This window comes from Glandiceps talaboti, chromosome 7, assembly GCF_964340395.1.
Source record: "Glandiceps talaboti chromosome 7, keGlaTala1.1, whole genome shotgun sequence".
Classification (NCBI taxonomy): Eukaryota; Metazoa; Hemichordata; class Enteropneusta; family Spengelidae; genus Glandiceps; species Glandiceps talaboti.
The window spans coordinates 9129070-9151767 of NC_135555.1; the positions used below are offsets into that span (position 1 = coordinate 9129070).

At 34.3% G+C, this 22698-nt stretch overlaps 1 protein-coding gene across 11 annotated transcripts in view; it reads right to left on the reverse strand.

Moving 5' to 3' along the window:
- LOC144437266 (uncharacterized) overlaps window positions 1-22698 on the reverse strand; it is a 183425-nt gene that overhangs the window by 50157 nt on the left and 110570 nt on the right. For all 11 annotated transcript variants that reach the window (XM_078126182.1, XM_078126179.1, XM_078126183.1 and 8 more), the window contains 17 exons: window positions 19133-19258; window positions 18182-18304; window positions 17765-17887; window positions 16719-16841; window positions 15629-15751; window positions 14593-14715; window positions 13892-14008; window positions 12609-12731; window positions 11305-11427; window positions 9695-9817; window positions 8656-8778; window positions 7865-7990; window positions 7249-7377; window positions 4222-4347; window positions 2637-2762; window positions 1610-1741; window positions 524-649 (listed from right to left, as the gene is read on the reverse strand). In XM_078126182.1, coding sequence (XP_077982308.1) covers window positions 524-649; window positions 1610-1741; window positions 2637-2762; window positions 4222-4347; window positions 7249-7377; window positions 7865-7990; window positions 8656-8778; window positions 9695-9817; window positions 11305-11427; window positions 12609-12731; window positions 13892-14008; window positions 14593-14715; window positions 15629-15751; window positions 16719-16841; window positions 17765-17887; window positions 18182-18304; window positions 19133-19258 — 2115 coding nt within the window. The remainder of the gene's footprint in view (window positions 1-523; window positions 650-1609; window positions 1742-2636; window positions 2763-4221; window positions 4348-7248; window positions 7378-7864; window positions 7991-8655; window positions 8779-9694; window positions 9818-11304; window positions 11428-12608; window positions 12732-13891; window positions 14009-14592; window positions 14716-15628; window positions 15752-16718; window positions 16842-17764; window positions 17888-18181; window positions 18305-19132; window positions 19259-22698) is intronic.

A 22698-nucleotide genomic window follows, 5' to 3' on the forward strand; every position in this document is an offset into this window, starting at 1 on the left:
CAAACTTGATAGACAATTTCTTAGACTCAACATAAATTACACAACTGACCAATTTCATTATCGCAGAGGAACAAGCGCTTTCATTATTTCTCTATGGCTCATGGCATCTTCAATTTCGAATAATATTTTATCAATAAAACTAAGCACCAATTATATAGTTACAATGTTTGTTATATTAAAGTATCTTACCATACATCAATAATTATGAACATAATTTTTCACAACTTCAGGCATATTCCTGACCCCATATTTTATTTTGAGCCACTAACAGTGAATGTAGAATTCCTCTGTCTGCTTTGTACCCGTTTTTCTGTGCTTTGTAAAGCGCATTGTGATAGTTTTATGGAATGTACTTTATAAGAAAATTAGATTAGATTAGATTAGATTAGATTACTACTTAGTCTACTACACTACTATTACTACTACTACACTACCGGTACAACTACTACCACGGTACTACTACTTCTATGGTTACTACGACCATACTACTACTACTACTACTATTAGTAATGATAATACTTACTAATTTCACAAGTAGGTCCTCTCCAACATCCAGGACATTCACAAGTAAAGGCAGTGCAAGATCCTTGTACTTCAAAACACGCTCCTCCATTTTGACATGGATTAATTTGACATTGATTCTGTATAACTAAATACAATAAAATTGACCCAGTAAGTAAAAACCTGAACATTAGTCCAAAGAGGATACACTCTTATGTTCCATATGTCATGTTTGCCCATCAATGGGGGAAAAAAAATAAGTCTAACATATCTGCAACTATGATGTACAGTGAAATTTTGGAATACAATTCCAACAAGACATACGGTGTGACAAAAGAATTTGGAACTGGAGTCACATATGCAAAGACTTTTATCTTCGATAAAGTGAAGTTATTTTTGTCTAATTTTATGTTTAATAAAGATTAAAGATGTAGTATTATTGTCGAGTGTAATTTTCTGAGTCCAGGTGCATCTTTTTAGCTATTAACAGCTAATTCACTAAGTGTACACATATGGTGTTCAATTGCTCAACATTCATATTTCGAGCCTTTGCGTAAACATTCACTGTCTAGCTTTACTGAGCTTACTGTAAATATAAGAGGATGATGATTATATTTTCAGTTCATGAATGAAAAACAAGAAGTGTACTATTATTCACAACTGATACTAAAGGGGCATGGGACAGATGTTACTTTTCTAGATCATTCATACATTGTATACAGTATCAGAAAGAGTATAACTGATACATCGATGGCATAGCGGTTAGGCTAACTTTTCAATGAGGTACTTCGTTTGGGTGCACCCAAAAAAGTAACACTGACATCAGGATCAGAGAAAAAAATACACTTGCGTAAATCAATATATGGTGATTTTATATAAATTCAAAGGTATGGTTTATTCATAAATGGTGGAGAGAGACTGAGAAACCAGAGCACACGGATAGCTTCTATATGGTACCAGAAGAGTTTGATAATTAAATTATTGATATTAACAGTTGGCCCACTGCCCCTTTTAACAATGGAAGGGTTTTTCTGACATATATCATGATAATACCACCTACTTGATTGAACATTACAGTTGAAAGGATAGACTCTGAAATAATACTTACGGTGGTCACAATGTGGTCCAGTATAACAAGCATCCGTGCAGATACACCGATATGCATTACAAGACCCTGGCTCTAGCTGGCAAAAACCATTATTACATGGGTCACTGGTGGTTTGGCATGGACTTACCATGACTGTAGTCAAGCATGAAAAAAACATGTCCTTGTTAATATATATATTTGCTATGTGCATCACATATTTACAAATACATTGTTTTTGGCAGAAAAATAATAATGCCAAAGAATCCATTTACAGCTGCTCTGCTTTCTAGATTTGTATTTTTGTACTGAAAAAATATCACAACCATTTTTGGTCATATATGTGATTCTTCCAAACCGATGACATATACTATACTATCTCAGTGCTGTACAAAGAAAATGTCCCTGACATCCATTACAATAGACAAAATAGCATTTTTCTACTACCCTCTTAGTGAAAAAAAGTAACTTTTAACATGGCTAAAATATGAATACAGGAAACAATGCATTTATATGTTGCACTCTAAAATTTATCCAGTATCTATTTTTGTGATTTGTACCATACCACACTTTCTGTTAGGGTGTGTCGAGTGTAATTAACGTTGTTTATAAATTCTTTATCTGACCAAATCATCTTAATACAATCTTTGAAGTACAACCTTGCTGCCAAAGTATACTTTAAAAAAAAAATTCTTATGACATATACATTTCAATTTAACAAAATTGTTCTTTGGTTCGGTGCACTATGATTAAGATGAAAGAAGATTACTGGACTGCAGTGGGAATATAAGAAACCTTGTGGCCAGTTTGACCTGCAAGCTGGGCATTTAAAAATGTTTTCCAGAAAGAAGTGCGCTCTGGACTTGTTAATCATAAAAGACTGATAAGCTGTCTCTATGGTATCCTAATAATTCAAAACAAAACTCACAGTGACAATATTTTGAAGTGAATTCTTATGTTTTCGCAACTTTACCTTGCCATGATATCAACTTACAAATATCAAAATGTCACTTATTTACCATTATGTTAAACAACTGCAATTTCTCCTTACCAGATGTGCACGTTGGACCTTGGAAGCAGCCTACACAGCTGCATACATATGCATCACAAGAATTTGCAACTGGTAAACATGCTGCACCATTTCCACATGGATTGACGTCACACTGAGACTGTATTACTGATTAATTTGGAGAATGTGAAAATAAATCAAACACATAAATTAAGAACATATAAAACACATGAAAATTATTTGATGTATGTATTTGGGAGTATGCTCTGGTGTGCATCTTCAACAAACAAATAAAACTATATTTAACCAAAGTCCATAAACTGGCATGACACAGATATGAGATGAAACATAATAATAGAAGTACACAATATGTTGTGCTTTGTTATCTTATCCACTTTTGTTAAAAAAGTTACTGTTGGGGTCACTAAAGACTACTCATTTAAAATCCTGAGGTGTATATTTTTTCTTGTGTCAACACTTCCTATTAAGTAAAAAGATTTCCTCAGCGACTCATACTCATCTGTGAGAACTGTACAATAGACTATTGCTTTTTACTTGCCATCACCCATTGAAAAATCGTTTCATCCACCCAAACGTGAGCAATAGCCTATTGTATAGTCCTAACAGGTGAGTATTGATGTGTAGGAGAAAAGGTCATTTGTATAACAGTAACAGTATAAAATTACCCCTAGGTACAATTATATGAAACTTCTATGATGACACAAATTAAAAGTTTGCTATGTGATTACATTTAATCGATATCTGAGAAATGCCGTGTTGTTGGTCTCTTCTGTGTCACTGATGCTTTAAATTTCAAGAATTGTTTTCAGCTGTCATGTTGTGTTCACGTATGTTAAGGCCTAATAAAAAAACTGTGGTTCCGATTACACTCAATTTTAGAAAAGGTGAAGTAGTTAGATTTTTTATTTTATTTTACGTCTTTTTCATGTGTGAGTGTCTAGTTCAGATTTTCCATTCTTTTCCAAATGGTCTCTGTGTTGTTTATTTCTTCCTATCAGATGTACAGCCATTACAGATTGGAAGGATAGCTTTATATTGTCTTTTTATTGATGTCAGTTTCCACCTCCACTATTTTTCTTGAAACTTCACAATTTTTGTGATTTTATTTTTTTCTTCTCAAATACATAAAAAAAAGTTAAGGGTCGGCAGTGGAAAACTAGGTGGGGTAGGGTAACCGGAACCAAACAATATTTTTTTAGGCCTAATGGTGAGACAGTGTTGTTGTTTTTTCTCTACACCTCCCCCACATTATCTAAATGCTATGTAAACTTAGAAAACTAGCAGCCAACATTTTCAGCATTACACACATGGATAAAGCTGTGACTAGTATATATTTAGTTTTTTCCAAGCTACAGGACACTAAAGAACTGCAATGAACTACCCGACACTATAGAACTAAATTACATGAATTCAAGGAGGCCATTCGAAGTAAATGAACTCGTTCACATCTTTAACACCAGTACTATGACATTTAGATTATAGAATAGTAATATACAATATACCTAGTAGACATATGTAGGTGTTTTTTGTTGGTAGCACCCTTGTCCAGTTGCTGAATAGGATTTAACAAGAATTAGCATAGAAGTGGAAATAGAAGTCTACTTACAGACATCACATGTATCTCCAGTATAGCAACTAGCACAGACACAGGTGTAGGAATTACAGGATCCTACAATCGGTTCACAACGTCCACCATTGTTGCATGGATTGTTAACACACTGAGTGTCAGTATCTGTAACATGAAATCATATCCACATCATCACTTAATTATAAAAATTAAAACCTTTCGATGCAATGTGTCAATAAAGAAGTTGGCCATTCAAACCTGGTGACATAGTTTCAGTAGTCTCAGGTCCGAGCTAAGAAGGGTTAATGCTGAAATGTCTGCTATCTATCACTCTATTGGACTAAGGAAATTTTATCTCAACTAGTTGTACTCTTAACACAGTGTACATTATACAATGTATTGCATCTTTAATAAAACACTACCTTGACAAGATTTCAGAGTTGAACATACTTGGATATTTTCACTCAATAATATTTTGATTGAATTTTACATCTTTTTACAGAGATAGACATACTTCACAGTTATGCTTGAATCTACATGTGTATGCTTCTTTTTTCAATATCTTTTTGGCTATCACTTACTGACACATTGAATATATTGTTGTTGTTTGCTTTGTTTTGTAGTCTTTATTATGATGTGTAATGTTACTTTTGAAAAGCCTATAAGTGTTATTATTATGATTTTTTTTCCAATTTTATTTTATTTGTACCTTTAACAAATCCCCAGGGTTTTGTTACGTGTAATCAATAAATATAAATATAAATATGGATTGAAGTACAACAGTTTCAATGAGCTTCCTCCCAATAATACATATAGTGTACTACTGTATTCAAGTGAAATAGTCATCATGACATACAATCCTAAAATTTAGTCTTTAAGTGTAGATGTATGCTTTGGGGGACCAATTTCACTGAGAGTCAAAGTTTTGAAATTTCTCCAAATTTTGACATATGAAAGTTTGTTCTTGCTTCTATCAAACTACAAAAAGAAATTTGGGGATTCATCATCTTTTGGCAATCTTTTATTTTCCCACAGAGTTTAATAAATAATACAGTATTGTGGTGGCCATAACAGATATTGAAATGACTCTTTTACTTCTATTTCTGCCAATCAAAAATTTGCATTGCGACCCCAAGGCCCTGTCCTAATATTTTTTCTTGATTTTGACTGAGAATGGGTTGGAGTTTTCTTGGAGAAAAGTAACAGCAAACATTAAGACTTTTATTTCCAAGTCACATACTACTTAGAATATGAAAATACTACTACTACTACTACTACTACTATTACTACTACTACTACTACTACTACTACTACTAAGAATAATAACAGCAATAATATGAAAATGATTCACACATTTCAACAACTTAGCTACACCCTGTGATGATACTCCATATTGGAAGATGTTAGTTTCCCATTTGGTTTGAATAGCAATGCATGTACTTACTTCTAAACTTTGAAAGGAATGAGCCATGGATTGAAGCAGCATGCAGTAGATGGTATCAGGCATAGATACTGTATAGCAGCAGTTATTGCAAGCAGTTTGCTATAAACTGGTGAGAGGCTGTGCTAGGATAACTACACATTAATCATCACGAAATATTAAAAGTAAAGTTTGCCCTTTAAACAGCAAGACAGCAGTACTATAGAACACTGCAGAAATTGCTATTATAGTATTTTCTACTTTACTCTTCCTTTCTATTGGGGAAAATATTTAAAAATTAGCTTGTATCATACAATGCGAAGACATGTACTTGTTAGATCACCTGTAGAGGGCTTAAAAGCAGCAAAGATTATAGCAATGGCTTGCAAGCAACAGTACTGCACCATTATATTCTGCAAGATCAAGCAAGGGTTATTAAGCTGCAAGAACCTCTTTTTAAAAAAGATATTCTCCCGGTTTGCTATGTTGACTCTAAAAGCAAGCTTAGAAGTTATGCTGATTCTAAAAGCAAGTTTAAAAGTAGACATAAAGATACATCATTGAGGACACCCCACATTGCTGGCAGCCATGTGGAGTACAAAGAACGATGAATCTCTAAGACTAGCTTAACATTTAAAGATGTGCATAAGTGGAAAGTAAAGTTGCAAATCTATGTAGAAGTTGAACCCACATCCCCTGATGTTATAATCAGAGTGTTATGACCAGCTGAGCTAACACATGCCAACTGGTAGATTCTATGCATTCGTTCTGATGTGTACTTTTCTCTCTTGGTAGGTGAGCAGCCAACTATATAACAGTTAGCATATTCATTACTCACTGTACTTAGAATTAGACTATTAGGCCAAGAAAAAAAAAAGAATTGTTTCTGGTCAGGACATTTTGTCTAAACTGCATGGTGCAACTACACAATTTTTTTTTATTCTCAACAAACCTGTCACTAAATCTACTATTTATGACCGTTACTGTTCTTTTTATTTAATATTTTAGAACAAGACTTAGTGTGTATGTGGGTTGATGTCATTTGCTTGTTCATGACTGGCTCTGCAGTTGTCTTCATTGAAGTAGGGAGGGTTATTTCATGTTTCCTCTAGATCTGCAGGCTGCATGTGCTGGACAAACATGAAACACAGGAAAAAAGACTGACACAAGGGTATTTAAGTGCGTGATGCGTGTGCTGACCAGAAACAATTCTCTTTTTTTTTTGCTTTATGGATTCATTTTATAGTGAATGCTGTAAATTATAATACAAGCATGGTTTCCTGGATCTGCCACTGTGTCTATTTTGTGTTAAAGTAAACCCAACGTATGAAAATACTGTAAATTAACCACATTGCAAAGTCACTAAGAACATTAATTTTCACTGTAATAAGTGTGAGTAAGTCTTTCTTTAGTTCAACAGATGCGTTGAGGTATTCCACAGTACTTGAATAAGTATGTTATACCATTCCTAAAATATATCGTCTGTTCTATTCTTCAGGTCGTCTTCTTCAGACTTCAAAAAAAAACAACCTGGGAAGCAGTAAAGATAGTGTAGATAGACAGATGATAAGAACAAGGACAGCAGGTATGCAGGTGGAGAAGGAAGACCGATAATAGGATGAGAAGTACTATTTTTGTCAACTTACGGATATTACAGGTTGATCCGGTGTAACAGCCTACACACTGACAGATGAAAGCAGTACAGGTTTGATCATTTGGATCTATGGTACAGGCACCACCATTCATACATGGTCTAGTTTGACATGGGTCCAGCCCTGTTTGGTAGAAAAAATAAATTCACACACTAATTACTATTGAATTACTTCTCTGGACAGCATAACATATTTCAAGTCTGTACGATACAACCCTATCAGCCAGTACTCCAAGAAAGAGGAATGATTGAACATATCTTATACTTTTTACAGACTACTATTTGTCCTAAATTCCTTTTCTTTGTGCTGAAATAAAATCAGTCAAAATATTTTGAGACCATATCGTCTATGAAGCACTCTTTAACAACACATTTTTGCAAGCATGATCATTTTTTTTTCATCTGATGTAACAAATGGTACCAGAAAGAGCTTGTAAGACAGACAATACAAGCCTAAAAGCACCATAAGCAGTGTCTCTTCAACAAGTAATTCATTTTGAAACCAGGAAATCAACTGTTATTTTTTTTTCAAGTTATTTTGCTGTTGTTGTTTCATTCAGAAAATTACAGAGTAATTGATTGGTTAATTCAGTATGAATTACTTTACATACCAATACTACATGTGAGGCCTGTGAAACATCTAGGACATGTACAAGAATAGCTGACACAGTCATTCTGTCCAGAAGCTATACAAGTTCCACCATTCAGACAAGGTAGGTTATCACATGGACTAATTGCTGTAAATAAAGACAAAATTTAGTGCACTATATCTAGAATTATAAAGTTTGATATTTTCATAAACATGTAATTCATAATTATGTTTATAATACACTTTCCACGACAAGACAATGGAGAAAGTTGTAAATGTATTCTGGCATTGAAATGAGGGGTTACCATATTTGAATTTCAGTGTATCTCTCTCCACTTTCTACTATAAAATCAGGATGAATGTATAAAATGTACATACTATTTTGTATAGACAGTCTGGCATCGAAATTAGGGGTCACTATATTTGAACTTCATTGTAACTCTCTAGAGTTTGAAATGTATTTTTTTTTGTATAGAAAAAGTCTGGCATTTAAATTTGGGGTATTTGAACATCATTATTATTCCTAGAAGAAGAGATAATGTACTAACCCCTAATACTTGTAATATAAAGTCTGACATTGAAATTATTTGAATTTCATTCTAACTCCCTAGCTCGACTTTAATTAGTTCAATTTTATTCTAATTCCCTAGCTTGACTTTAAATTCTACAATGAGATCAGGAAGACAGTTTGAAATGTGCTAGGCTAAGCCTAATACATCATACTTGCATGCGCAAAGTCTGGCACTGAAATTATTTGAATTTCATTGTTACTCCCTAGCATGAAATGTAACTGATAAGGAAAGCAGAACTTACCTTGATGACAGAAGGCTCCTGTAAAACAGCCACTACATTGGCAAGTGTATGAATAACAGTTTGTACCACTTGGCACACAGGCTGCTCCATTCTGACATGCATGGTTAGCACAAGCTTGAATCTCTGAATAGTGGAAAGAGGGACTTCAAAGTCAACAATGTACAATATAGAACTATTCTCTCTCAAAAATAATTTCATAAGCTGTATTTTATATTTCTTTTTTCTCCTATTGCAGTCCTGATGTATACACAACAAAGGATGATGTTATAATGAAACGCATGAAAGCTGAAACAAAACATCGTCTAGCCTGACAAAAATCTTACTACAACTTCTACATTTTATCATCTGGCTCAACAAAAATCTTATCAACAGTGCTGGTACTTGAAACACAAGTCAGAATATCCCAAATTATATTTTACTTTAAAAAAAATTTGGGGTACCTATTCTGGGCAGAGGGCACTATCTGGTCGATGGCAAGGTGGGTGAGTATGAATTGTGGTGCCAGTTGTGGCAAGTTGGGGCCTGTTGTTGTTGTTGTTGTTGTTGTTGTTGTTGTTGTTGTTGTTGTTGTTGTTGGGGCCTGTTGTTGTTGTTGTTGTTGTTGTTGTTGTTGTTGGAGGCGAATGGGGCATAAGTATGAAGTACGGTCCCCCAAAGTGCCATAGACCAGGTTAGCTGCCAAGAGAAGGTCCTCTGGATTTTTAATTGATGAAAGAACTACTGTGTTTTTGTCCTTGAAAAATAATATGACACATCATATACAAAAACTCAGCATTTGTAACTCAATAAAATAATTTTCATTCGGATATACACTCATCGGGTTGCCATTGTACATTCAGTAACAGTATGGTTTCTTTTCTAATCCTGCTGTAGAAGATATTACATTTTTTTTATGATTTCACCAGAGAACTATAGGGTCACCAGGTCAGGTCAGGTCAGGTCAGGTCACAAAAAATATAGAATTAGCTATTAAAGCTGCCCTAAACAAGTATATCATTTTTTTCTTTGAAGGGGGGAGGGGGCAATCTTTTATACATACCTTCTCCACAAAATTGTCCAGTGAAACATCCACTACAAATACATGTATAAGCAGTGCAAGAACCTGCTTGAGCTAGACATCGACCATCATTCACACAGTTATGATTCTGGCAAGGATCATCCACTGCATATAAAAAATTACAAGGTAAGTTTCTGTATTATAAAATAACAAATTTTCTTAAAATGTTCCCTTATACTCTGAAGAAGTCAGAACAATTTTTGCACTTGTTCAAAAACATAAATTTATCTTATAAAATTTCAAATTGCTTCCCCTAAAAGTAATACACTCTGAGTGAGCCACAAAAAGACGCTTTCCATCAAAGGTATAACAAACTATTATACCATGCATGAACCACAGTTATGGAATTATACCCTGGCTTCTACATCACAATAACTCCTTGACAATGCTTGTCTATGTCATTGGTACTGCTGTGTTCGAAATATGATTCAAAACATTCAAAATTGCCGGCATTACTTCCCTGTTTTTTTTTATATTACTGGTGCTGGTATAATTATGTTATTCTTAAATAATTTTCTTGTTTCAGCCAGAAAGTACTAATACAAGTGGTTTAGCACTACTTGTCTCGTGTCACTCATAGAGACAAAGACCCCTTAGGTCACTCATATTTTCCTTTTACAAAGACCCCTTAGGTCACTCATATTTTCCTTTTATATTGAGGAATAACATTCTTTCTTGACAAATGAGTTTCTTTTTCTGAAATCAAAATTGCAGTCTGACCCCTTCAATTCTGCAATAAACACATGAAAAATTCTTGATAACGTGAGAAAACTTGAAATCATATTTTGTTGTCATTTATCTAGTATATTTCGGCTGAATCAATTGGACTTTTCCAGCTGTTATTTTATGCAGTTCAAAGACACAGTCTTATCGTACTTTAAGGAGTGCAAAAGTAACGAGTAAAACTGTCCTTCTCAATAAGTACAATCCTGATGTTTCAAATTAATATTCTTTCACAAAAGGATTAGGCAAGATATGTATGGGTAACCACTTACATATTTCACACCTTGTGCCAGAATTAACAGGCTAATTTTTCTATACAGGGTGGTTGAGGGCCTAGTACCAGCAATTCAACCAGTGGACTATCTTAAACCCATAAGACCCAAAAGATCTATAAAAGCTAGGAAATTTGCCGACTGTATCTCAGCTAACATTGTTGAACAAAGAGTTACTAACAACTCAAAGTGCTTTGAAATTGACAATTGTAAAACTGCTCAATACAAACAGTCATTCTTTTTAAAAACACTCGTAGACTGGAACCATCTGGACAATAGTACTGTGTGCACTAAATCTTGTGACGCCTTTAAAATGGCAGTCACTGTCAAAAACCATTCTGACTAAATACTCTCCCCCGGTGTGTTATTCCTTACCCAGGACCTACACCGTAACTATACAGATCCACACAACAGATATCCTTGAGCCTTGACTTGGCATGCTTGTATATGACCATCACTACACCATATACAATAACAATTGAAGAAGGCTGGATTATTCAACCGATGTATGCTAGGTACGCTCTGAGTTCGATTGCAGATTCCAAAGCAAAGAGACATTATTGGTTGGATGTATACATATATTAATTGTAGACTTACATATTTCACACCTCGTGCCAGAATAACATGTTGGACATGTACATTGGTAGGCTGAACAGGATCCTGAAATTGTGACACAGTTTCCCCCATTCTGACAAGGATTGGGTTGACACACATTAGTAACTATAGAAAAAATAAAACATATGGATGTAAAAATACAAATGAATCAATTGATGAATTATCACGCAGTGGCCAAGTGATAAACCACCTGTCAATGAATAACACTGTGGTCTGGAGTCAAGACCTATAAGGCTTATGCTTGTCAGTGGCAGAGTAAAAACCACTTGCCTCTCATTCAACATTACAGGAAAATCTAAGTTGCCTTCAAGTTGGAGTTTCACTTACAGAACACAATGTACATCAACATAGATGCAAACTCACAGCAAGAGAGACACAATGCACACCAGGGTGTTGTATCTAAGCTACTGTTAGTATAATTTCTACCATCCTTGCTGTCAAGTTGAAATAGGACATCTTCAAGTGACTCTGTTACTTACGCATGTGAGAAATGCATACATTTATTAGTTCTCCATGTACAGGTTTAAAACTTGTATTACATGGTATGCGAATGTCTGATGTCAAACTGAGAGAGGGACATCTTATTGTTTATATTGGGTCTGAATTGTCTATATATGTTTATGTAAAAAAAATTGTGCTCTGACCACGATTCAACTGCCAAAGGCAACATCAATTTTCCTGTATTAGAATAATATTTAAACCTGCACTAGCTGTAACTGGGACATGTTTTTCATAAAATAACCAAAGATATATTCACTAAAAATTGGCAAATTACTTATGAAAAGACATTGTATCTGTTAATTTGTGGGCAATATTATCTGTAGGTATTGTAGTGGCAAGTTTAAATCTTGAGTGAAAGCTCATTTTGATTATGTCACCATGTCATAACTGCACTAGATGTAACTGTAGCATCATTTTTTTATATCAGAAAACCACAATATATTCACTGAAAATTGTTAAAATACCAATAATTTGACATTGTACATGTCAATGAATGGTTCATATTAGCCATAAGCAGTAGGTTGAAATCGTAATCGCCATTGAGGGCGCTGAATTTTGGGTGCAGAATTATTGCCTATACAGCTATAGAAATATGTTTACTCAAAGATGATGCAGTACTTTTTAAGGGGTACGATATGTGAGGAAGTTATGTACTTAACAAACATTCTGTAGTTGCAGCTCTAATCATGTAGATACAGTCTGACTAATTGTAATAGTCACCATTCAATATCTAAAAAAGTATGACATGACAAGAAATAGTCAATAAATTCAAACTGAATACTTACAAAGCTCACAGAAATTACCACTGTAACAAGTTGGACATGAGCATTCATAATCAGTACAGGAACCAGTGCTTTGTTGACAAACTCCTCCATTCTGACAGTCGTGGTTCTCACACGAACTAATCACTGTTTATTGATTTTAAAAAAGTAGATGAGAAAGACATTGAAATTAATACATCTATTCATTTACCTTTAATTCAATAATAGTGTTACCTATACACTATAATTACATGTATATTCATCTCAAACTTCTTGAAAAGGGGGGTCATTGAGGTGTGAAATTAATGGGTTTAATTCACTTTTCAAATGGAAATTCATCTGTGGTCATTGGTAAAACCATAATATTGAGTTGAACAATTTGTTCCAAATGCAATCTTGAAAATTAATTGTATAACCTGAAATTTTCAACTGCACACTTCAGATTGACCAACTATTTAATTCATCTGTGTATTTATATCTAACTTTATATACTATAGCTATAAGGTATAGAGTGTAATTAAGTGAAGTATTATAAATGTTTCACTCTTCAATACCTAAATGTTGGATTTTCTGTACATGATGTCCTATGCATATCTCAAAGCATATAGTGTCTAGCTATTAAGCATAGTCCCATATTTTCATATTATCCTGTCTTCATTTTTATCTACTGAGTATCTTTCATTTTAAAATAGGTCGCTGTTTATCTCCCATGAACCTGCATTGCCACCTTAAACTTAATCAGTAACCACAAATATACACAGCACTACAGTTTCAGGTATGGTACAGTGGTCATTATATCATTCTCAAACCAAGTTATTATCCAAACATGGGTTATATACCCTGGTCTTTCTACATCATGACAACTCATGTCTACGTCACTGGTTTTGTGGTGCTCAAAATATGAGTCGAAACGTTCAAAATCACCATTCCCAATTTTTCATAAATTATTCTTGAGGTGGTATAATTATATCATTCTCCAATTTTTCATGAATTATGCTTGAGGAGGTATAATTATATTATTCTCCAATATTTTTCTTCATTCAGCCAGAAAATACTTGTGACCTATGTATGGGTTTGTCACTATTTGTCTAGGGACTCATACTGATAAGGACCCCTTAGGTCACTCGTGTTTTCCTTGACTGAACGAAGAAAAATATTGGGGAAAATATCTAAAATTAATATTTTGATTACAATCAAAATTTCTGAGGTATCATTATCACATCTGCACTTTGAAATATCTTGCGATTAAATAAGCAGTTACAGCAATAGTTTGAATGTTTATTTGGAAAACCTGTACATGTACTTACATGAAGTACAAAACCGTTCTGTCCAGCAACCAGCACACTGACAAATATATTCAAAGCAGTTGACTTGCTTACATACAGCGCCATTCTGGCAGTTGTGGTTTTGACATGGATCTTGAGCTACAAAGTAATAATAGTTACAGTTAGTATAGTAGTACCCCATACTTTGGTTATCAGAATGATAAAAAAAGTAAATTACAGTTTGGCCCCAAGGAGCAGCTATTGGACCAGATGATATAGTGAACAGTCTTGACTAGAAGTACCGCCAAGAAAGACATGAAAAAGCAAGACTAAGCACTGTATTTAAAGAAACACATGGCATCATCTCATCAAATGTCATCTTTTTCAAGATGACAATAAAAAACACACTACTTGAGAAATTCATGTCATGGAGTTGCTTTTTAACCCTATTTCGTTGACTTTCACAACTCATGTCATGGATTTTTTTTTAGCCATATTTAGTACAAATTGAAGGAGACATCATTTCCTCTTTATTTAGAAACTATCGCAACTCCCTTGTACAAAGATATCAGGTATCCATGGAATTGTTTCATCGTTTAGATTGCAGATTTGCATTGTACGTTTGAAATTATCTACATCACCCATCAACTGACAGTGGTGACAACAATACAGATACAACAGGCCTAACACGATGTTAAGAGAAGGTGTGTTGCACAGATAAAACATTTAATTCTTTTCCTCACTGATTTGACAAGTTGTTCCAGTATAGCAGCCAATGCAAGTGCAGGTGAAAGCAGTACATGAGTTTGGTACAGCTGTACACTGTCCACCATTCCCACATGGATTGGGTTGACATGGATCGCTATCTGCAATTACCAAACAAGATCCACCATTATAAAAGAGTTCATATATTAGCTAAAATATTATCACAGTACATTTTATCAGTATGTGGATGGGGTAAATCTACACAATCTTACAGAGACTTATATTACATTTCATCAGTCATTTGATAAGAACAGCTGTACATCCTCTTTACATAAAAAAATTCACATTCACAAAAAAAATTAGATGTTTCCCTGGCATTTCATGCACACATAAAGAGACCACAAAACTGTTCTTATCAAACCAAGAAATGTAATGCAAGCTTCTACTGTTCAAACCTCCTGTGGCATGTGTTATTAGTCCAATTCATTTGTTTACTTTCCTTGTTTGTAACAGGTTTTGTTCATCCACAGTGTGATGGCAGCAGTTATACATGTAGCTTATTGATATGTGTAGTACATGTAACATTGACCCAAATAAAATAAGATTGTCATTGTAAGTTTTCAATAACCTAACCAACCCTAGTTTAAGCCACCAACCCTAAACATTTCACTGCTGACCCTAAACTTTTTTTAAATAAAAAAAAGAAGGGCATGTTAACTGATTATTTGTTTGTCTTTAGGGCAAAAAAAAAAATATTTGGTTCCGGTTACCCAACCCCATCTAGTTCACTGCTGACCCTAAACGTTTTTTTACAAGAAAAAAAGTCTTACACAAGAAATAGTGGATGCAGAAAAAATGGAAACTGCAAGTAAAAAAACAAAAATAAACTAAATAAAATTTCTGATCCCTGAAAATTTTCTGAGGGCATGTTTAATATCGGAAACAAACTACTATGATGGTTTTTTTCCCCTCCCTCAGTAAGAATTTTGGTGGAAAAAATATGATTGCGTTATAGATGTTGCACAAAATATAATGATAATAATGAAATAAATAGTAAGTATAGTTTATACTCACAAATATTACAGAAGTCTCCAGTGTAACACTGAGGACATGTACAGGTGTATGATGTACAGGAGCCCGATACAGGAACACAAGCACCACCATGCTGGCATTGGTGACCAATACATGCATTTTCAACTGTAGAGGCACACGGCAAAAGTGAAATATCAAAACATGAACTCTGGTAACTAACAACCTCAAAAGCATATGGACATATTGATAAATGTTGGATAACATCATTACTGCTCTTTCCATGTTACCATTCACCACATGGTTCTGCTTGATACAACCATGCAGAAACCAGAAAGAACGTACTGCACATACTACTTTAAGATAGAAAGATGGAAAGAATAGTTTCTTGTAAAATTTTGTCTATAAATGGAATGAGCTTTATGCCAGATGCAGACATAATAACATTGGTGCTGGCATCTTACCATGGAGTTGCAGTTCATTTAAATGGTTTATTTCATTTTGACAAAATGTAGCAAGAAATCATTGAAGAAATTAGGCACTTCCGTATTTGTTTCTGCATGCATTGGTTGTATCAAACACAGCCAGTGAACTGTAACATGAAACAGGCAGTATAACTGATGAGGTCTACGTACAAAAGATTGGATTTCTCAATCCATCAAGTATTTTGTAGAATGTTAGTATTAAGTCACACCAAAGTGCAAGAAGTTCATAAAACTAGAGAAAATGAACTGATAAGCATTGTGAACAGTGAAATATATGCAGTAATTATGAACTGCAGGTCCTTTAGTTTTGCCTGAAAATTAATCTTGATTGTACGCGCACAGCATTCTCTCTTTCCAATAGAGTTACCTATCCAGCCTCTTCCTTGCAAGTTTGATGTTTGGGTAACATTTTCTCTTCTAGCATTATCTTGGAATCTTCAATATGTATAGTGAAGATGAGAGAAAATGAAAGCTAATATGCTTCTAAAAAGACACATTTTACCAAATTATTTGTAACAACAATATTCACAACAAGCACCGACACAAGAAATCCACTATGTCTGGAAAAAATATTACACAAAAAGTAATTCAGAAGCTTGAAATAAGTGTCCATAACCATATATCAGAAGTAAGTATTATCATTAACTCACATTGATTGCAGAAGGTTCCAGTATAGCAGGTTGGGCATGAACATGTGTAAGCTGTACACGATCCAGGTGTAGGAACACATACCCCATCATTCTGACATATGTGTGCACTACATGGACTTAGCACTAGGAGAAATTAAAATTGATAAGTCTATCACAATCACACAAGATAGATAATAATATTTAACTTAACTTATTATCATACTGGGAAATGTTAGTGCCCTCATGAATGATATGGCTCAGTTACGGGTACGTACAATATTGTAAACCGTTATGTGAACTTGGAGAATAGAACACTTATAGCTGCTATAACAAACTGTTTTCTGCATTTAAGTTTTATACTCAGTTCAAAAGACGAACTCAAAGTTATGAAATCATGATAGTGTTGACTCAGACTAATAATGAATTAGCCAAGTTTGTTCAAAATAGACTGTCCTATTACCATTTTTTTTAAAGGAAAGTACTTAATCTAATTTGGTAAACAGAAATTATTTTACTATCAGATTTACATGATGGTATTCTTATGGTGAAATTTGCATGGTGACATGAAATTGATAAATGTCTTGATTCTATCACTAGTGACACACTAATGTACCAGTGTTTGAACTTATACAGGATTATGAAGCAGCAGTAATAACTTTTCTTCGCTACAGACAATCATGTTTCTAAGCCTCTATAGAACTACACAATGTATACATTTTGTATCTGTATTTGCAGAATACACAGTGTAAACATCAAAAAAACAGATTATCACATGCATACTGAAGCTGATAGCAACTGAATATTGATGGGCATTTTGAACAGCATGACATCCAGGGTTTAATTGTAAGCACTGCTTAGAAGCTGTACTGGATCACTGGATGATGCATCCCTTACATTCAGGGTAAATACATTATGTTGCATGATCACCACTTGATTATTGAAAAGATTGCCAATGGGTACTATGGCTAGGAAGCCAACACTTTGAGCTGATTGAGCACAAGGTGTTTTTGGACAACCTAGATGAGTTAAATCTACAATTTCAGTAGTTCAAATGGTTGTGTACTAACATTGGAGGCAAGTACTTCCAGTGTAACAAGTCCTACAGTTACACTTGTAGCTTGTACATGATGACGCTACAGCCTCACAAGTCCCTCCATTCTGGCATGGATTAGTCTGACATGGATTGGATTCTGGGTGGAGATAATACAGAATGACATATACTATAGTGAGAATTGCAAGAACAAGAATATGGGCTTTGATAGACTCACAAGGGTTTTTCTCTGTTCAAATAAGGGGAGTAGCCCCCCCTGGTTTTTTTTTGCATTGGTTGTATATTAATGAGAATATATCATGAATCACAAGTTGGAATGTTTTCACTGACTATCATATTTGGGGATAATAACAACATTCTTCTCTAATAAAACACATTTTGATATTTCCTTTTTATTGCCTTTTTTTGTAACATCTACTTTACTTGTACTTACGTGTGGTACAATATAATCCAGTAAAACAGCCTACACATTGACAGACGTAAGCCGTGCATGATCCTTCTGTGGCTATGCAAACTCCACCATTTAGACAATTGTGGCTTGCACATGCATCAAGTCCTATAAAGTACAATTCAATAAAATATGATTTTATAAAAATGAATTGAGAGACTTTCTGTACATTTTTTCTGCTGACACCCACCCTATAAAGGCACAAGATCAACTTTCTCTCTGAAATTGCAAGTAATTGTAGGTGATGTAAAATCATGAACAGGAATGGTGTTCCATGTTAAATTGTATGTGTGAAAAACAGTCATCTGGGAGAATTATCCAAAAATTTGGTGCACAACAAAAGATGATGCTATAATCCATATGACATCACTGATAACACTAATGTAATAGAAACCCTGTCCTTTGGGGAAATGACTGCAACCAATAGGCCTGCAAACAAAAGCAAGATCCTGAGCATTCACCAGAGGTCATTATGAAATATGATTTACATTTTACGATCAAAGTCGATCTTTTTGCAAGTTGAAGTTGTTGTTTTACTTGTTAGATAACAGCACTTAATTCCATGATGGTTTAAAGGGAGCCTAGAAAGCTTAGAATTAATGTGAGAAAAACGCTCCTCAATCATAATCATATTATATGTTCAGAGCAGTAAAAATACTCTTATCCAGCAAGTAGACCAAGAACCTCAACTTTCCAAATAACCAGGTTTGATCATAAATACATAATTAGTTGGTTTTGATTCACTTCAACTCACCCCAATTTGAGGAATTGGACGAGTTGAAAATGGGACGAGTTGAAATAGGGGTGAGTTGAAATGGGACGAATTTGAAATTGGGAAGAGTTGATCCGTAACCATGTTATATTTTATATTACATACAGCCTTCTGGTGAACGCTTCCTGTTTTAGCTGTAATACAGATGGAAAAAGGGTACTCACTGGTTTCACAGGCATTTCCTACATAACATGGATCACAAATACATCTGAAGTCTGTGCATGATCCTGGGGTTGCAACACAAGTTCCGCCATTTTGACATCGGGGAGCAAGACTACATGGGTCTATCACTGAATTGTGATGATATAGTAGAGAACAGAACAATGGTACTTGAGTATGTAAGGTTAGACACATAATTGTGTAGATGTGCAGATTAGACATACAGGTAAGAAAAGCGTTTGTTGTACAACTACATGAGTGCTTTAAAAGACTGATTTTCCCTCTGGTACATCTGCATGTAGATATCCTACAATCTGCTGCATGGAATTGTAACTATTCCACATACACACACCCTACTATCACAACTTTGAGTACTGAAATTTGCATTATGAATTTCATCTCCTGAAAGTTCCCTGTGTACAATTAATGTCTCTAAAAAGAAAGACAGAAGTATTTTGAATCATTAATTAAATTGTGTTTTTTTTGTGTTTGTGTACGCCTAATATTTTCCATACCTTTCTCTCATTCACACATCCAAATTCTTCCCATTACATGTTTTACCACAAAAACATCCTCATAAATCCTATTTTCACACCATGTTTGCAATGATCACTAAAAGTCTTCTTTATCCCAAAAGACCTCTAACAAGTCTACTTTATATTTCAAGATCATTTTTTAAGACTAAACCACAACCTTCATTGTATTGTGCATTATATATTTGAATTTTGTAGTTGTTGTTGTTGTTGTTGTTGTTGTTGTTTTGTATTTTTCACTGTATTTAGTGTCCATCTATTTCTTATGTGTATTTTAAATATTAAACTTAGATTATGTTTTTATGGGTAATTTTGTCTCAAATATGATTTTCTACACTATTCCAAAAGTTCTTGAACTGTATTGCACAAACAACAATGCCTGACATATTCTGATCATGATTTGAACAGGCTAATATAACGGACCCTTCCTCATACATTAGTTCATTAATCAACAAGTGACCTATCTCTGCTGGTTTTTTTTTTTCTTTTTGTAACATGTGTAGGAGTGCATAGTTCTGCTGTTCAGCTCTTCCACTATGCAATTTTGATATAGCAATTTAAGTAATAAAGTGGTTAGTGGTTTCATACTCACACAAACTGTAGAACACATTTCATACAGAAAATTAATATAATATTGTACTTTTATAATATAGTGATCACCATTTTACAAAGATTCTATTTTTACCCCTAATTTGCATATTAATAACCCAATCAATTTGTCTTGAACAAACTATATATATGCTCATCCCAAAGACACTGTTTCTATTTTGCCACATAGTGCAATATCCTACTCTACAGTGTTTCTATTTTGCCACATACACTGTGTATGGTGTAATATCCTACTCTACACCATTTCTATTTTGCCACAGTGTATGGTGTAATATTCTACTCTACACCATTTCTATTTTGCCACATAGTGTATGGTGTAATATTCTACTCTACACCATTTCTATTTTGCCACAGTGTATGGTGTAATATCCTACTCTACACCATTTCTATTTTGCCACAGTGTATGGTGTAATATCCTACGCTACACCATTTCTATTTTGCCACATAGTGTATGGTGTAATATTCTACTCTACACCATTTCTATTTTGCCAGTGTATGGTGTAATATCCTACGCTACACCATTTCTATTTTGCCACATAGTGTATGGTGTAATATTCTTCTCTACACCATTTCTATTTTACCACACAGTGTATGGTGTAATATTCTACTCTACACCATTTCTATTTTGCCAGTGTATGGTGTAATATCCTACGCTACACCATTTCTATTTTGCCACATAGTGTATGGTGTAATATTCTACTCTACACCATTTCTATTTTGCCACAGTGTATGATGTAATATTCTTCTCTACACCATTTCTATTTTGCCACAGTGTATGATGTAATATTCTACTCTACACCATTTCTATTTTGCCACAGTGTATGGTGTAATATCATACGCTACACCATTTCTATTTTGCCACATAGTGTATGGTGTAATATTCTTCTCTACACCATTTCTATTTTGCCACATAGTGTATGGTGTAATATTCTACCCTACACCATTTCTATTTTGCCACATAAACTTTTCAGTTAGCAATAGTCTACTATTCACCAATATTTAAAGAATATCTTCAGAATGTGAACACCAATTGTCTATAAAAGCCAAATCATACTTATTTCTGTCCACAGTAAACTTTCACTGATTACTGTTATCAACTGGCATATGAATTTGGGTGACAAAATAGCACCTTGGTAACTTACTCAACTTTAAAAGTCTTGTATTAAAACAAGATCTGCTGTACTTGATATGTGCTCAGCCATTTTGAGGATTTTCTTGCAAGGGTTTATGGGAAAACCTCTGATGATGGCATAACAAATATCCAAATCTCTTTGTCCAATGATACTCTTTGTATTTGTCTATTTTGTCACCAAAAATCATAATATTATCTAAGTTGAAGGCAGCAACCAAATTATAGAAGTGTACTATGTATGGGCAGAAATAAGTCTGACTGGATTTTGCCAATGAGCTAGCTTAGTGTGCTTGTACATAATTTCTTATCTATATGTATTACACCAGTGAAAATTCAAAAAATCAAAATGGCAGTCAGGAAAGCTAAAATAGTGTAGCACTGTGGTCCTTCAAAGACCAGGTAGGCTTAGAACTTTGAGATAATCATCTGTACAACATACTTTACGTAACTTCTGGTGCTACATAGCAGAGCTCCAAAGCACAAATGCTTATAAACAATACAACAACTTTGCATTTGCTCACCTCAAGTATAACATATAATAAGTGCATGTATCACATTGCAAAACTAACTACAAAGGGTGAACTTCCTTTTAGATATTGGGCAGTGTACCCTGTAAGCCAATTTGAATGTCAGAAACATACAGTAATCTCGCGACCCACCAAAATCCGGTGTTCCCCTATCTCTTACTGTGTGGTGGACTCTTGAGAAAACCTACTTTTCTCATTTTGACCTACAGCCAAAAATGTTGTCATTCATTAGAAGGCAAACTTATACTTGGACATACACCCTCAAGGAATAGGCATGCTATGACACAAGCTTTGTGCTGGCTGTTGAGCACACAAAACATCAAACATCGTGAATTGCTGGTGTTGCTGCACTGAGTATAGCTAAAATATTTAATGAAGTCAAACTGACACTGAAGTCAGCACCAATGATACTTTTGGACTCACATGTCTCGCAGACATTACCAGTGTAACAAGAAGTACACTGACAACTGTAATCAGTACATGACACTTGAACTGGAATACAGGTTCCTCCATTTTGACATCGACTTACGGTAGTAGCAGTACAAGGATTTGTGACTGGCAATGAAATAACAGGACAAATAACATTGAATAAAAAAATATGATGAGATATCTCATCAATTAAAACCTCAGTACTGTATACCTGCAGTTTTTCACCGGTGCAAATACAGCTGATTTTCATAGAAAGATCATCAAACGTAATATCTTCCAATCAAACAGTTTTTATATATAGTAACCTGATAACCATAACTTTAACTGCAGTAATTTCTATA